The sequence below is a fragment of the Tiliqua scincoides genome, chromosome 4, assembly GCF_035046505.1.
Source record: "Tiliqua scincoides isolate rTilSci1 chromosome 4, rTilSci1.hap2, whole genome shotgun sequence".
NCBI classification, from domain to species: Eukaryota; Metazoa; Chordata; class Lepidosauria; order Squamata; family Scincidae; genus Tiliqua; species Tiliqua scincoides.
The window spans coordinates 138,837,700-138,855,248 of NC_089824.1; the positions used below are offsets into that span (position 1 = coordinate 138,837,700).

The 17,549-nt window shown below is 42.0% G+C and overlaps 1 protein-coding gene across 1 annotated transcript in view; it reads left to right on the forward strand.

Annotated features, from left to right (window-relative positions):
- Positions 1-17,549, forward strand: part of COL24A1 (collagen type XXIV alpha 1 chain) — a 205,312-nt gene that overhangs the window by 45,040 nt on the left and 142,723 nt on the right. The window contains exons 8-11 of the mRNA XM_066624576.1: positions 733-786; positions 6,676-6,720; positions 9,235-9,288; positions 13,370-13,414. Of these exons, the coding sequence (XP_066480673.1) occupies positions 733-786; positions 6,676-6,720; positions 9,235-9,288; positions 13,370-13,414 (198 nt within the window). The remainder of the gene's footprint in view (positions 1-732; positions 787-6,675; positions 6,721-9,234; positions 9,289-13,369; positions 13,415-17,549) is intronic.

The window sequence follows — 17,549 nt, forward strand, 5'->3', positions numbered from 1 at the left end:
TGCAATTTGGAGACATGAATATTTTATAGTTAACACAATATACCTGCACAAAAATTTGGGAAAACATAAAGTTGTGGTAAGAATATCAAAAGTAGATATCCTTTTTGTTGAAACTCCATCTGAACTTGTACCTATTAGCTCAAATTGTAGTGTTTAGAAAGGTTGTTGGATATTTTCAATCTTAAAGTTATATAAGGGGTTATCAGAGAGTCTGTGGGATCAAGTAGGAGAGAGAAACCAGTTTTGACAAAAATTTGGCAGGTTGTAGAGCTGATTTTCATTTTTTACCCTTTCCTATGGCTTAGTTCCACTTTGGATCCAATTGTTGAGCAACTGCAGAAGATTTCCATACAATGAGAAAATGGCATCATATACTGTATCCAAATCCTTAACAATGTTATGGCTTCTACTTCTTCCTAATAAAAAAGGGAAATCTGCTATTTTGCTTTCTCTGCTGTTTTATAAGATGTCTCAAGTTATCAGCCTGTGTATGAATACAACTTGCAATCCACCACACCAGTTCTGGTGTGACATGAAGGACAGTATGGTCTGGTCAGAGTGGTGTGAGGGTAGTGGGTATTGAAATCATAACTGTGACTGAACAGTGATAACATTGGAGGGGGTGGGGCAATGTTGAGTTAGCTTTCAATCATATGATGGCTCTCTTTGTTTGTTTGTTTTCCCACCTAATATTGTTGCTAACTACTGTGATTATGCATACTGAATTTATAGGGTGATAAAGGACTAATAGGTTTGCCAGGCCTTGTGGGCATCAAAGGTGAAAAGGTAAGAATCTGTTTGAACTTTTAATATTGAACTTTCAAATCCACTGTTGATGTCAGCAAAGATAGGGAGGTTTCTACTTATGCCCCCACAGAGTTTTAGGCTGCAATCCTGTACACACTTACCTGATAGTAAGCTGCATTGAAAATAGTGGGCATGAGTGCTTGGTGCCCACTGTGGCTGCCAAATCAGACTGATGTATAATTTTAAAACACCTTTTAAAATACGAATTGGCTATCAAGACTTGATTTACAGGAGTGTTGAGTATTTAAGTGCATCGGCATGAAAGGCATTGCTTGTAAAACTGAGAATTCAGATAAAGAAACATGGTTTTTGCACGTGCAATTTTTATTTTGTGGTGGCTGTTAGAAGTCCTCTTTTATGCTTGGTTTTGGTTGTAATTCTCCCTGCTAGTATATCAACACACCCATGTTAAACTGAACAAATGTCCTGTTACTACAGCATCTCCACAGATGGTAGCACCATAACAGGTAGTGAAATTGCTAATATTTCAAGGAAGCGGCACTCAATAGCATAGCAGCTTAATAGTGCTATCACTGGTTTTGGACATAGTTGCCATAATCTTGATATTGTGTTGACTGGCAACATTCAGCAGAGATCTGCACACTGTCTTTGTCAATCACTGAGACTAACCAGTGTGCTGTTGCAGGAACTGGTAGCTTTAATAAATCCTGCTATGAAGAGCTGTTCTTAGAAAGCCTGGTGAAGCATTTTGGAGTGTTCATACATCTCTTGTTTTGAATGTGTACAAAAAACAGGCCAAGGGTACTAGGGTTGGAATCCTATACACACTTAACTGGGAGAAAGCCCCACTGAACTCATTGAGACTTGAGTCTGGGTAGACATACTTAGGATTGTGGTGTTGGTCTTTCTTCAGATTATCACTAGGATTGGTGTGGAAACTCTAAGAATCAGTATCAATAGATAGCAATTGAAAGCAATCCAGAAGATTTGAACAAGTCCTCTGGAATTTTTAACATTGCATCATTGGGGGTGGGTAAATCTCCTGGAATAGTTTTCAGTCAGAGTTGGCAACCATAGGCCTTGTCCTGTTCTTCAGATCTCTGGATGAGGTACACCTGGCTTTCCTAGGGAATAATTATTTTCATACTTTTAGACCAGAAAACGGCCAGAAATACTGCAAACTTACACACTGGAAGTAATATTTTTAAATGTTCCATGATATATCCTGATAGTTTAGTGGCAATGCTTGTCTGTGTTTCATTAGGGACAGGGCCACAGGAATTGTTAGATGCTTGGAGGTCTTGGCACCTATGGAGCATCTTATTTCCTTTTAGAATACTATCTGATTCATGTATTGCAAGTGACCCAGGGCTCAATCCTATCCAACTTTCCAGCACCGGTGTAGCTGCAACGCAGCTCCGAGGTAAGGGAACAAATGTTCCCATATCTTTAGGAGGCCTTTGTGACTACCTTCCCACAACAGGATGCAGTGCAAGCCCATTGGCAACTGTCACTGGAAAATTGAATAAGCTTGGGCCCTTACTCAGCCCAAAGCTCTGTGAGTATCATTCCAATTAGGTATTAAGAAAATAAGTTTGTGTCACTTCCAACATGAATTGCTCAGTATTTCTTAAAAGCTAGTCACCCAAATGTCAGATTACATAGCTAGAATAAACATTTATCTCAGTTTCCAGTTGTGGCTAAATAGGTGAAGGGCTTGAAGAGAAAGAAAACGTGATAGAAATTCAGGATACATTGTTGTAGTTAAGTAGACCTTAACTGTTTTTGTCACTCCTAGAATTTGCCTTTTTAGGTCAGAAGAGCCAGCCACTTTACATATGTTTCTCTTCCCAATTCTACAAAAGTACAATGGTACATTTATGTACAAAATGTACAATTCCCAAATGTACAATCAATTCTTACAATAAATTATGTGGTCAAATTCTTACAGCACCTTTATTTATTTTAAAAAAACAACAGCAATGTGTTTTTTTTAAATTGTTGGGGAAGGCTTAAAATGGAAGGTCCTTGCTCTTGGAACAGTGCTACTATTGTCTCCTGGAAAAGAATTAAACCCCAATACAATGCGAGACAGTGAGTTCTGGCTACCATTTAGGTTATATTGCATGACAATTGGTTTCTGCACTCTTTAAAAATTTAAAACTTTAATAAAAATGAAAATTATGAAATATATTATTTATATACAAACTAAAAAAACCCTGTACGTTATGTTTCTTAGTTAACCCTTGGTATGTTAAATCTCTCTTATAATATTTTCAGTTCTTGCCTATCTCTTCTTTACAGTCCTGTTGAATAGAACATATGTTTATTGTGATATATTACTCTCGTTCTGTCCAGATTCTAGAAATCAATTCTCTACTTTGGTGTTTAGCTGGATGCTTCTTGTCAAATCAATCATACATTTCTCCATATTCCAGACCCCGTATCAGGCATAAACACTTTAAGATCCAGATTCAAAAAGCCCTATGTCCATATATGGATGAGACTTCAGCTGTAGTCTTCACACCACATGTGTGCCGTGCAAGAGAAATTGCTTGCGGGGGGGTGGGGGGGGAAACTACCTCATGCATGTGTGAAAGCATCTTCACAATTCTCCTAGCCAAATCCTGGGCTGAAGTATTCTCTTTGCCTTCTATTTTACCATATAAAAAACTTTTATTACGCTTTCATTGCACACAGGAATATCAACTGAGGGCAACAGGAGATATAACCCATGAGTTACTATGATATCACAGTTTAAATTCAGTTTGTGATTTCAGGGTGTTGAAGGATATTTTGAATGGAAAATGAATTCCAGTATTTAATTACAAACACTTTTGTTTATATAGAGCTTCCATCTGTAATTAGAAATGAGATTGTTATGGTTTCGCATGGTTTCCCTGCATGTGGAATATATTTTTAGGCTATGTTTGCAAACTCCCATTCCCACCAGTCTAGTACTAATTTTGATCCAAGAATGTTTTAAAGAGTGTATGACATTCTGTGTGAAGGTTATCCAGATTTAGTGAAAAGGAAAAATGAATTATGCATCCTGTATAAATTAGAAATAGTAAACAAATTTGCATTGCAGTTTTAGATATCATTTGCATTATTGATCATATTTGATATCATTATTCAGATATGTTTACTCTTTCTGGCTTTGCTAGTCATAGGGAGGGTCAAGGAGCTGAAGTTCCATCACTGACCACCCTCGTATTCTGCCCCACATCCTACTTCTGAGATATTAGTAAACATTGTTCACATTCTCTCAAGCATATTGTTTCAGCCATAAAAATTGGAAATTTTGGCAGGGAAGGTACTATGAAGACCTGTTTACACACAAGTATTATGAATACCAATGTTCAAAATGATTTTTTTTTCACCTGTTGTAACAAACAAGAGATGCAGCAGTAACCTTACTTGGTGGCTATCTTGCCGTACTTTGCTCATATGACTGTGGGCATATGGGTAGCCCAGTCCTAAGCTGGCTTCCGTCAGTGGAACAGGCACGTGTGTGGTCGCAAGCATGCTGAATAGCTAGTGCTACCCACAGAGAGGCCTGCACTGGCAGGCCTACATTGGTGTCAGAGCAGCACCCACTGATCCGGGTAATGCCAGTGCCAGGTGGCGGGGAGCTGGGCAGAACGGGGCAGAGGGGTGTTTTGGGGCACGGGAAAGCTGGGAGGAGGGCTTTAGTGTATATTGTTTTAGTGTACATTGTTTTAGTTAGTGTATTTTTAAGGGTATGCATGTATCCTCAATTTGTTCACATTTCCTAGTAAGTGTTTTTTTTTCTCTTACTGACTGCAATAATCCTAAAAGTATAAATAAATTGTATAAGCTGCCTGAATTATTTGCATGAATCATATTACATCACCTGAATTTAAACAGCAATATTATAGTTTATTTGTGCAACTGGCACTGCATTCTTTGAGTTTTTTTAATATGGAAAAGGAGGATGGGTACTGAGATGTACACACAAATGAACCATAGACTCTATAAGGCAATAAACATAGTCCAATCCTAACCAACTTTCCAGTATTGATGCAGCCCTGATACAGCCTCAAGGCAAGGGATGAAATGTTCCCTTATCTTGAGGAGGCATCTGTGACTCCTCCCTCCCCACAGGATGCAGCGCACCCCCGATTGGTATGGCTGCAACAGCGCTAGCATGTTGGATAGGACTGGGCTGAAGCGCTGGAAAAAAAATCTGTTTATGCTCAGAGTTAGACAATGAACCACAAAAAAGGACACACACATGTCTGCCTTTCATGTGTGCCTTTGGTTTACTGATCCACATTTTAAAGAAATGCTTTCATCATATTTTTTACCTATGTTGTTGTGTTCTGCTGTTTAAAATTATAAATAGAAAATGTAATTTGGGCTTTTCTGATGAACACAGACTTTTAAAATTAATATTATTTTCCAAAGTCAAACAGAAAAAATTGCAGCATCTGGAACTTGATGTGTTTCATTGTGATTCTTAAATGTGGATATTAATCAACAATGTTTTCCATGTTTTCCATTCTACATAGAGAATGCTATTTAATATATGTGATGGGAGTCTTGATCAGAACTACTTTACTGACTGTAAATTTCTCCATTCTCTGCCCCAGGCATGGTTGTTGCAAGAAGGGTGTGCTCCACTGATGCCTAAGGACCCAATCCTATCCAATTTTCCAGCCCTGGTGCAGCCATGCTAATGGGGCGTGCACTGCATCCTGCAGTAGGGGGGCAGTCATGGAGTCTTCCTCAAAGTAAGGGAGTGTTTGATCTCTTACATTGGAGCTGCATTACACCTGCATCAGTGCTGGAAAATTGGATAGGACTGGGCCCTTAGTCCTTTGCTCCAGTGAAAGTAGGGGTTGCTGACCCTGCAGTCAGGATCTCCAGCCATGCCTCATAGTTCAGCAGTGGGGAGCGGGTTTCTTCATTGTTCTTCCTCCTCTACACCTGTCTCCTGGCTCCTTACATGGGCTTGCCCCAGACCCAGGGGTACAGATGCAGAGCAACCTTCAGGTCGCCTGCCCAAAGACCTCTCATCACCAGCCCTGAGTGCCTTATGAAGCCCCAGGCCCTCCCTGGGTTGTCTTTCCTCCATCCCCATCCATGGCTTTACCTGGTCCAGTTTGTCATTCAAGAGCCAGCATTGCCCCAGAGGGGGGAGACCCGCTTCCTCTGAGGAGCAGCCAACCCTGCACTTGATGACCTGGGGGACAGTGGGAGGGCCAGATGTACAGCCATGTGTTGGCCTGTACATATGGTGCTCCTCTGCCAGGCTTGTGATGGACGGTGGTTCCCAGGAGTCTGGAAATGGACACTGTGACTATACAGTGAAAATTGAATCACTATAGGATCTAGTAGTTAGAGAAGGGTTTGTATAAGCTTGAATATTCCTTTGTAATAAGAAAAATATTCCTTGGTGTTATCTTTCTCATGTATAAAATTATTTTAAAAAATCTCTTTTCCTCAAGAGCTTCTTGGAACTGTCTGTGAAAACTTTCATTATACCTACTGCATTCAAGCAGGCTTACTCAAGAGTGTTATGAAAAGGATTTGGAATGGGGAAACTGTCTGGAATGAATCCAGTTTTGAATAATTACAAGCAGATTGCTGAAGGCCTTTTTTGTCTATGTGCTACTAAATGCAAACCTATCCTTGGCTTCGGCAAACTGGCATATCACGAAATTAAGTGTTTGGAGATTAGAGTACCTCTCTTTTCCCTGTCAGGATCCTTTGCCATTCATACTCCAGCTAATGAAACTAAGCCATGTTGATGTCGCATGAAAATAGATTTGGCAAAATTCTCCTAGCTGAAAGGAAAAAAGAGGACTTTTGTGTCTAATTATATATGTGTTGCATATCTCAGTATTCATTGCCACATTTGTTATTCTGTCATACCTGCAGGGTCTCATGGGATATCTAGGACCACCAGGGCCACAGGGGGAACAAGTGAGTGATACAAGCATTGTCTAAAATATCTCTTATGAGTATTGTCATTTTTGTTCTCTATTATGTTAATATATGAGGCTGCGAATAACCTACACGCACACACATCTTTAGCCTGCAACCTAACAAATTAGTGTTCTCCTTTACAATTTAATGATTAATTAATAGTTGGATATTTTATTTTAAATACAGTCAGAACTTGGTATCTGCAGGGGATTCATTTCTGGACCCCCCCCCCCCCCCGCGGATACTGAAATCTACCAGCCTAGAAAGCTCTGTCTCTGCCCCCTTAAGGGATGAGGAGGGGTGAAGGCAGTGATGCGTTCCCCAGGATTGTGCTGCTGCCAGGACCAGAGGGGTTCACGCTTACTTAAAGCCAGCGCTAGCTACTGGGGGATGCAGAGAGTTCTGCAGAGCCCTCTGTAGGGCTCCCCAAGCCTTCAATTGTTGCAAAATAGCGATCAGAACCCACTTCTAGTTTCACAATCTTAAACTAGAAGTGGCTATTTTGAGAAATTTGGAGGCTTGGGAGCCCTGCATAGGGCTCCATGGGGCTCCCCACACCCCCTGGAGGCCGGCACTGTCTTTAAGTAAGACACCCCCCATCCCTGGCAGCGGCGCAATCGTGGGATTGCTTTGCTGCCTTTGCGCCTTCCCCACAAAAACTTACCTTGGTTCTCAAACTCCCTGTCAGAACCACTGATTTATGATAAGCCTTTTTGAGCTCCATAAAAGAGTGGAAAGGACAGGCAAAAAAAATTTTCAGATAAATATTTACAGACTTGTAAATACAGTAAACAAATAATTTTGTAAATACAGTAAATAAGAATGGTAATATATATGTAGAGGTGTTTCAAAATTGTGTTATTTTTCTCAGAAGCAAGCTCATTGTGTTCAATAAGGCTTAGGCTATAATCTTATTTTACTAGAAACAAACACCAGAAAGCCTCTAAATATAGGCTTTAGCCTAAGCCTTTTGGAACAGAACAGAAACCCTACACACTTTAAAGTAGTGCATGAAATATTCATTAATGTTAAAAATATAATGTATCCTACATTTTTCTTTAGAACTGGCCACTACAGGGGTCCTGACCTGGGTTTAAACCAGTACCTGTGGGGGGGGGGGGGGTTGTCTGACTATGTAGTTTTGCCACTGAAAATCCTCCTGAAGCTACTCTTTGCCCATGAAGTATTGACTTTGAGGAAAGGATATTTGTAGCAGGAAAATTGTGTGGGAGAAAAAGGGTCAGACCATCTGGCCGTGGTCCCAGTTCACATCTCCCTTTGTGGCAGTTATTTCTTAAGACAAAAGAAACATAGGAGAGACTGTTATGTGTTTAAGGTATCATCTAGTTTGACCTCTAGCCACTACATCTTCTTTAACTACTGAGCTGAAGTAACTTGAATAGCCGGCAGTCTAACTCCACCCTATTAAGTAACAGCTCATGTGTGCCTCTATGAAATGCATTGCTTCCAGAGATCCATCTGTATAATAGAAATTATCTTTTTCTGTCTGTTTTTCTGCTTCAGTCCAGGTGCCACTTCATTGCTTTGCCCTTTTTTCTCCTGTACCTACACTAATCTGATTATTCTAACTGTATTATTCTAAGTAACTGTTTATTCTAAGTATTTGTACTGATCTATGCTAGGCTGCTGGAGCATGGGTGTTCCTAAGCCCTTTGAAGCCAATGACTGACTGATTAGCTTGTTTTATCTATTCTGGTCAGAACAAGCTGGCTGAACCCACTATCACTGCTTCAAATAATTGATGACACCATCTGGACTATTAACATACCAGTTATGTTGCAATATTTTTTGATCTTCTGCAACGTTCTCATATATATTTTTTTAAAAATCGCAGTCTGCAGTCTGTGAGTTCTGGAATAATTCAGGAAGTGCAGGTTTCGCTTATGTGCCAAATTAGAATAAATGTTTCTTTTGCAAGCATTTATTATAACTTTGTTCTTTGCTTCCCTGACATGTTAGTCCTCTTAGCTGTCCTTAGTCACAAAGATTTTAGGTTCATTCCAACTCCCTCTGCCCAACAGCATTTTGTTAAGCTAAAAAAATTATTTACCTCGACTTTTGTACTGTTGCACTGGGATGCCTAGCAAGATGTAAATTAAGGGCATTCTGATGTAGATGCAAAACATTCTAACATTGATGCAATATAAACAAAAATACTGTAGCATGCTCAAGCTCAGTGTCAGTTTGCTTAATCAGTGTTTAAAATCCCAGTCCCCTGAGGGGATCTTCCATTTTGCACTTTTCCCAAACAGTGTCTAAAGGTTTCCTTCACAAATCAGTCTGTATCTCATATTTCATCTCATTCTGGAATAGTTCTCCCTTTCCACTCAGTACTTTTTGAGACATGTGTTCCTCTGCTTAGTCGTGTTATCATGTTGCTACAGGAGACTGACATTTTGTGAAACTTATATAAAAAGAAGTCTTGCATTGAAAGTTTTATGCTTACCTAGAAGTTTTAAAATGTGCTAATTCTTTTTTCTCTCTATTTAGGGAATTTTAGGAATGACTGGCAACGCTGGGGCTCCTGGTTACCCTGGCAGGCAGGTGCAGTAACTACGCTTCAGACCTAAATTATCAGATTTTCTTTTTTTAAAATAAATAAAATACAACCCTGCAGTTTTTTGTTTTTGTTAATTTGTTGCTCTTCTCTGTTTTACCTAGTTGGGCACCTGCTCCAGCAGAGGAAAGGCAGGATAAAAATTGTCTAAATAAATAAATAATTTTTCTCCACAATAGACCAACAGGATAGATTGGAAGTTTTACTAGTATTCTCTAATTAATTCCATAAGGATAGAATTAATTATGTCCTTTGTAGCAGTCTTACAGTATTCCTCACAGTGACCGGTATGTTATTTATATATTTGTAAATTTATTGATAAACCAGCCGCCATTCAGTACTAAGGCACTCAGAGCAGCCTTCCATTTAATAATATAGTGGTTATTAACCAATGTGAATCTATTTTCGTTCACATTGTATTGTTGATCCTTGAAAGAGAGATGCTAGTAGGCGAAGGTGGACATGTAGGAGAGATGTGAACATTTTTACAAGGGGCAGGTAGCAGAAACCTGGTCCAGCAGAGTGGCCTCCTAATGAAGCCTGGTGAAATTGATGCCTTCTGACACAGATTGGCAAGGGTGACAGGGTGCCTCAACTAGCTACCTCCAAACTGCCCTGCCTTACCACAGATGCTATAGGCCACTTTTTTATCTTGTTTTCGTCTTCCTGCATTTATAGTTTAGCTTACTAGCAGAATAAAGAGGAAGGGTAATGGCAGTAAGAGTCATTTTCACACATACACACAAAAAACAAGGGGAGACAGTTGCTCACTGCATTCTAAGAGCACACTAGAGATGGAGGATATTAGGCCCAGGTGACATAGCCACATCTTTAGACAGAATTCTACAGAATTGTAGAAAAAATACTAATACCGTTGTCGGGGCCCCTCCCAGATGCCCTGACCCCCGACTTACCCTGGAGCAGGCACCCCATGCCCAGGGTGCGGAGGCTTCCCTGCCCTTGAAGGGGGCAAAGCAGGTTGGCTCACCCCAACCAGCCAGAGGGGGCTGGCAGGGCAAACAAGGAACACTGAAGGAAACAAGCCGGGAACTGGAAAGGCCTTTTCTGCCCCACCTGGAGGAAGGGGAGGGGTCAAAGGGCTTGCTCCATAAAACAGGGAGGCCAGGGATGAGAGGCAGTCACTGTGAAGCAGAGAGCTGTGAGGTAAACAGCTCCTGCTCCTAGGCCAGGTTTGGTAGCTCTGCTAGGGAGGAGGAGAAGGGTGCTGGAACCCCCTCCCTCCTTTAGCCTATCTGACGCCTCCCTGGGAGTGGAACAAGCCTGCCCCAGGCTCCTCCAGGGCAGGGACCCTACAACTGTATAAATTACTAAGTGCACCTTAGGCTATTTCTGGCCATAATTGCCATTTTTATTTTTACTTGTTATTCTGTCCTTTTTCTGGTCAGCACATGGAGTGCCAATTTTAAATTTCTCTGCATGAATGATCATAAAAAATTAAATAAGCAAATAGTAACCATTGACATTCTTCTCCCAAGGTGGCAATGGGCATGAAAGTTTTCTGAAATGATTTTCTGATCTTGTTTTGTTGAGACCTGCTTCTCATAGTCTTCTTCTGGATGACATATCCACATCTTTAGACAGAGTTGCACATCTGAGAGCCCTCTCTCAATAGGGTGCAGGTGCGCATACATGCATATGATATTTTTATATATTTGCTGTGGGGAACACCAGTATGCATACAGGATTCAATTTGCTCTGTAAAGTGTGAAGCTACCTTTAGGTAGGAAGAGGTAACTAGAGGCAAGTACAGCTTACAGTTACATTACCAGTCATGGTCCAACAAATCCAAGATGGATGCTGCTACATTATGTTTTCCATAGCTTGGGCCATTTGAAGGTAAACCACTCTGTTCCCATCGAGATGTCTTTCTAACAAACATCCCTTGATTGTTTTTAAAATTGAAACTCCCCAGAGTCAATAAGTACAGTAGATCAGATTTTAATATTGTCAGTCCACAATCATAAAGTCTTGTGCATCATTGCACAGTGACATCAGACACTAGATCTGGGTAACTGCACCTCCTCTAGGTAATAATGATTATTAGTACGCGAATGACAAAGAAACAGAGTTTTAGACCACTATTGTCTCAGCAGGAATGTCTGGCCCTTTTCAGTAGTACAGCGATTAATTGTGAAGGAAGCATGATAAAAAAACAAAGATAACATGTTCACTGTTACATGTATATCAGTTACTAAATGCTGACTTTACAGGCTCATATGCCCCCTGGAAGGCATTTTGTACTTTTAAAATGGTCTGTCATTTAGACCAAACAGATTGAATATTGATCATCATGAGCAACACAGACTAAGGGCTACTACAGTGACTCTCTGATTTCATGAGAAAGGCAGGAATGACCAACCAATAAAAGATACTCAGTTTGTGATGTCTCCTACACTCATGGCCTAACCCTATCAGGGCGAGCTGGCAGCGGAATGCATATTTCACTGCAACTATTGCTGAAAAAGTGCCATAAAGCACTTTCTGGCTGTGTGTGAGTAGCGCACTGCTGGAATCTGGCAGGAACCCCGGAGCCTTCCTGCATGCGCTGTCAGCTCTCCCACTACCCACCAGAGCAGGTAAGTCAGTGGAAGAGGTGGGAGGGAGGAAGAGTGGAATCAGGCGGAGTGGGGGGGTGTAATGGATAAGGGAGGCTGCGGGAATGGGTGGATCCAGTGGCGATGGCATGCCAGAGCCTATCCCCCTTTCCTGCAGCCTCCCTACCCTCTTTCACTTAATTGGACTTGCACTAGTGAAATCACTAGTGCAGGTCTGAGGAGACCCATTGGAGACCAGGAGGCCTACAGAGGTATTGTTGGCATCATTCAGTCTCGGAAGTCTATGGTATCGCGCTCTGAATGGTGGTTCTGGAACAGTGTGTCCTCTCCAGTGCGCGAAGCTTGGGTAAAGTAGATATAGAGGATAGACTGTTTCCCATGCAGCAAATCCCCCCTCTCCACATCGCTGAAATGGTCCAATGGAAAGGCAGAGGCCAATACGGTTGGTTCCAGTGGCGTCACAGGAGTTGCCAGAACTGCCTCAGGGACTTTGGCTCTGGATTTTGCCTTGAGGTTGACTCATGAAGCCTTTTCCATAACTGGATGTAGCCACAAGGCAGTGGAGGTTTGGGATCAGAGTTTTCCTTCTCTCAGATGAGCTGCCTTCCCAGGCTAACGAGTCCCATCTACCTGGTGGCTGTTTAGTCGCCTCTTACAACAAGTATAGCCAAACTGAGGGCCTATTCTTATCCCCAGCCCCCGGGGGACAGAGGTATAAGGGGGTTTAAATCTCCTTTTGCCTCTGAAGCCTTCCAATCTGCACCCCCACTGTATACAGTGCCTGTTTTTGGCACACTGCACCAGTGGGGGATGGGGGTTAAGATTGAACTGTGGGCTAGTTTAGCTTGGCAGAATGATCTGTCTGGAAGGTGTCAGGTTTGGCTGAGAGACAGTAGGTAGGGGACAGGCAAAGAACTGGAAAGGGAGCTGAGAACTGAACTATGTTCAGGGCGCCTAAGTGCTCACGGCAATTCCTCTGAAATGGGAAAATGCTGCTTCAAATGTGATGTACTTTTCCTATGTATTTGTTTTAATTTCTTATTGTTTTTACCACTGGAATGACAGGCTATTTTAAAAACATTTATGAGTCCATTAATACATTAAATAGTTATTTCCATTAGTACAATCAGCATAAACACAGGATTTCCTTAATATATCAGGAATGACTTCCCACTCCAACATCCACGATGAGATATATATATGTATTACAATTCTGATGAAGTCACATTAAGCCAAATCCATAATTGAAGAGGAAAAGGTGCTATTCTTCCAAAGAAGTATCTGTTCTAAAAAGGAAGTTATACCCATACTAGAGAAAATTATATCACTTCAAAGCCTACTGGGAACAAGATTACGTGTATAGAGTTCTGACTTGCGCAGTCGCAATTGTAAAAAACGCATTGCCAGTTCTGTAAATCAATGGCTGTGGCACTTGTTGAATATACTATCCCCACATATTAAATGAAGTAAAAAGCATTTCTTTCTGTGCTAGGGTTTAGCAGGACCAGAAGGTAACCCAGGCCCTAAAGGTGTAAGAGTAAGTAAGCATTTTTTGAGAATTATGACATGCATGACTTTATTTTTTGCCCATCCACAGTTTAGCATGGGGCTGCAGAGATTTCGTTCAGATTTGCCATTTCTTTACTCACTGAGCGTCCAAACCTATTCAACTTTCCAGCACTGGTGCAGCTGTGATGCAGCCCAGAGGTGAGGGAAAGAATGTTCCCTTACCTTGAGGAGGCCTCTGTGATTGCCTGCCCACCAAGGATGCAGTGCACGCCCCATTGATTCGGCTGCACTAGCCCTGGAAAATTGGATAGGATTGGGCCCTGAGTCATTCTGTTCCATACCGAGCTGATCAAATACTGTGTTTTGTTAGCAGGTTTTGAATAATTTCTTTCCTCTTCTTGCTTAAAATTCACAAAATGTTCGTATTGATACTCTACTTTTGATCGGAATACATACCTGTAGACCTGGGCAGGGGGATGTTATGTCTATGTGCATGTGAACACTGGGCATTTTGTGCCTAAAATACATGTTTTGGATTAGAAGAAAAGAGAATAATTAAATAGAATGTTTAGCATGTGTTAAGTATCACATTAAGAGCCCAATCATATTCCCTACCATCTAAAACCATGCAGCCAAACTGTCGAAGTATTTGCTGCATGCTATGGTGGCGGGGGGGGGGGGGTCATATGGCCAGTGAGAGGTAAGTAAAAAACTGCTTTATGGCGCAATCCTAACCAACTTTCCAGCACTGACCTAGCTGCAATGCGGACCCAAGGTAAGGTAACAAACATGCTCTTACTTTGAGGAGAACTCCTTGATTGCCTCCCCTTTGCAGGATACAGTGAACGCCACATTGGCACAGCTATGTCAGTGCTGGAAAGTTGGTTAGGATTGTGCCCTTACCTCTCAGTAGGCTGCCTGATTGCCTATGGGTCTCCTTAAACCCACAGCAGCTATGTAGCTGGCACAAGTCTAAGAAGAGGAGGGCAGTGGGGCAGGTTGAAAAATTGGAGATAGAATCTGGTGTGCGTATTTGCCGCCAAGGTCCATCCCTCCAGCCTGCTCCTTGAAATGCCCCCTCACCTTGGCTGGTGGAGCATCCGGGTGAGTCTGGAGCATGCAGAGTCATGGGCTATTTCTGCCAGCGTAGTTGCTGATCTTATAACTATAATATGCAGTTTGTCACTTAAAATGGCCACAGTGCTAGAGGATTGGAGGATAGCAAATGTCATGCCAATCTTTAGAAAAGGAAGGAGACAGGACCCAGGAAACTACAGGCTGGTCAGCCTAACATCTAGTCCAGGTAAGATCGTAGAAAGCCTCATTAAAGATAAAAACTTGAAGCACATAGAACAAGCCTTGTTGAGGATGAATCAGCAAGGCTTCTGTAAGGGTAAGTCTTGCCTCACAAACCTTTTGGAATTCTTTGAAAAGGTCCACAGGCATGTGGATATTGGAGAACCTGGGTGAATATTATATATCTGGATTTTCAGAAGGCGTTTGATATAGTCCCTCACCAAAGGCTGCTGAGAAAACTTCACAGACAGGTGAAGGGCAGGTCCTCTTATGGATAAGAAATTGGTTGTGGACCAGCAAACAGAGAGTGGGTGTTTATACAGTAGAGAGAGGTGAAAAGTGGTGTGGCCCAGGGATCTGTCCTGGGACCGGTGCTTTTCAACTTGTTCATAAATTATCTGGAGACAGGGATAGGCAGTGAGGTGGCCAGGTCTGACACTAAACTTTTCTGGGTGGTGAAGATCAGAGGGGATTATGAGAGCTCCAGAGGGATCTCTTCAAACTGGGAGAATGGACAACAAAATGGCAGATTCATTTCAATGTAAGTGTAAAGTAATACATATTGAGGCAAGAAGTCAAAACTTCACACGTAGGCTAATGCTGCAATTTTCAAACTTCCAGGGAGTTTGAAAGCCGCAGTAAGTTCTTGCTGGGGGGGAGGCCTCCTTGCCTCCTGGCTGCCCCCACCCCTTAAGGGGAAATAGGCCAGGGCCCACAGGCTGGGGCGTCGCAATGCCCCACTCTAAAACGCTCTGGGCTAATGAGTTCTGAGCTGCCTGTGACAGCTCAGGAGAGAGATCTTAGGGTGCTGGTGGACAGCTCAGTTGACCCAATGTGCTGCAGCAGTGAAGAAGGCCAGTTCCATGTTAGGGATCATTAAAAAGAGAATTGAGAATAAAACAGCTAATAACATAGTGCCATTGTACAAACTGATGGTATGGCCACACCTTACGTATTGTGTTCAGTTCGGGTCCCTACATCTTTAAAAAGACATAGTGGAACTAGAAAAGGTGCAGAGGAGAGCAACCAAAGTGATTACTGAACTCAGGCACCTCCCTTATGAGGAAAGACTACAGCGTTTGAGGCTTTTCAGTCTAGAAAAGAGGTGCCTGAGGGGGAAAATGATTGAGATATACAAAATTATGCAGGAGATAGAGTGGATAGGTGAATGCTCTTTTCCCTCTCACACAACACCAGAACTAGGGGACATCCATTAAATGTGGACGTGAGTGTTGGGAGGATTAGGACAGAGAAAAGAAAATATTTCTCTACCCAGTGTGTAATTAGTCTGTGGAGCTCCTTGCCGCAGGACATGGTGATGTCATCTGGCTTAGATGCCTTTAAAGGGGGATTGGACAGATGTCTGGAGGAAAAGTCCATCACAGGTTACAAGCCATGATGGATATGTACAGTCTGAGGTTAACTGGTGACTCATCATGACAGCCAGGTAGGAATTTTTTTCTGTCATCTGAATTGGCCATGGATGGCAGTTTTTCCACCTACCCCAGACTGGTGAGGGTGAAAAGGTGTGTTCAGTAGGTTTCATGCATTAAAAATTGGTCATTTGTGTTTAATAAAGTGGCCCAAGTTAAACCCAAGTGCAGTTTGGTGTCTTTGTTGGGGGGTGCAAGAGTAAATAGAATGCCAGATACAGGGGAGTGGCAGTGAGATCTTGTGGTCTTGTGTGCTCCCTGAGGCATCTGGTGGGCCACTGTGAGATACAGGAAGCTGATGGGCCCTAGGCCTGATACAGCAGGGTGGTTCTTACGCGTATGTTCTAGAGTCATTTATGACAGTGGTTCAATAGATCCACTGTTGTAAATGGCCCATAGGATTGAGCCATAAGGATTGGTTTGGACAATACTTCTCCTTTGTACGCACTAAGATTGCGAGTGAGTTTTGGACATGTTCTTCTCCCATTTCCCTTTCCCCTCGCTGTCTTGTAAAATGATTGAAACAAAAGATTTCACACTCCTATGACATAATCTAATACTGTACAGGTATAACCTAATTATCCATGGATTTTTCACCCGAAGTTTTATCTCAACGTGATGAGAAGGTTCATTTAAAGCAAAGGGAAAAGGATGTTTAATAATAGCCTTGTTAATGAGGAAGAGGGCAGCCTGTAGACAATCCATCAATCATTCTCTCTCCAGCCACTTAGAACAGCTTCACTCCCAGGCAAGCAAACCCTCCCTTCCCCCTGAGCATGTGAGAGAATGCAAATCATTATCACCTCCTCCATTCTTTCCCTGCGCTGGGTTCCTGGGGAAGGGAGGGGTAGCTGCCTCGGAGTGAAGCCTTTCTAAGCACCTGGAGAGAGACTTATTGCCTCTGTGTGCATTACTAAAGGTCAGCAAGGCTGTTTTTAAATCACAGAGCAAAAGGACATTTTTTAAAAATGGATTTGCTTTAGTGCGATTTTTTTGCCATCCACGTGAATTCTGGGAATGGAACCTTTTCGAATAAGGAGACTCAAAGTAGCAGTATTTGCAAAAAGATGTAAAATTGCAACCACTTTTTATGTTTGTTTCATTATCATTATCATAAGTTTAAAAACTAGTTGTTTTTCCCCTGCTAGAAACTGGTTACTTCAGACCCTATTTACATCTCCCTTACCCTCTTAATTGACTTCCATCTTAATTTCCTGTATTGGGTGAAGATTGTGAAGGGAGCATTCATGAATATGTATAGTTTCTCTACACAATCAATAACCCCAACATTGCAGGGTTCTTGATCATATGGAGAGGCTATACTCATGCAGCAGTACAAGCAGAGGCTCCTATTGCTGACCTTCACTGCCAATTGCAGACCTTCCTGTAGCAGGGATTCAGGCTGATGGGCACATGCAGGAGAGGAAAGAATAA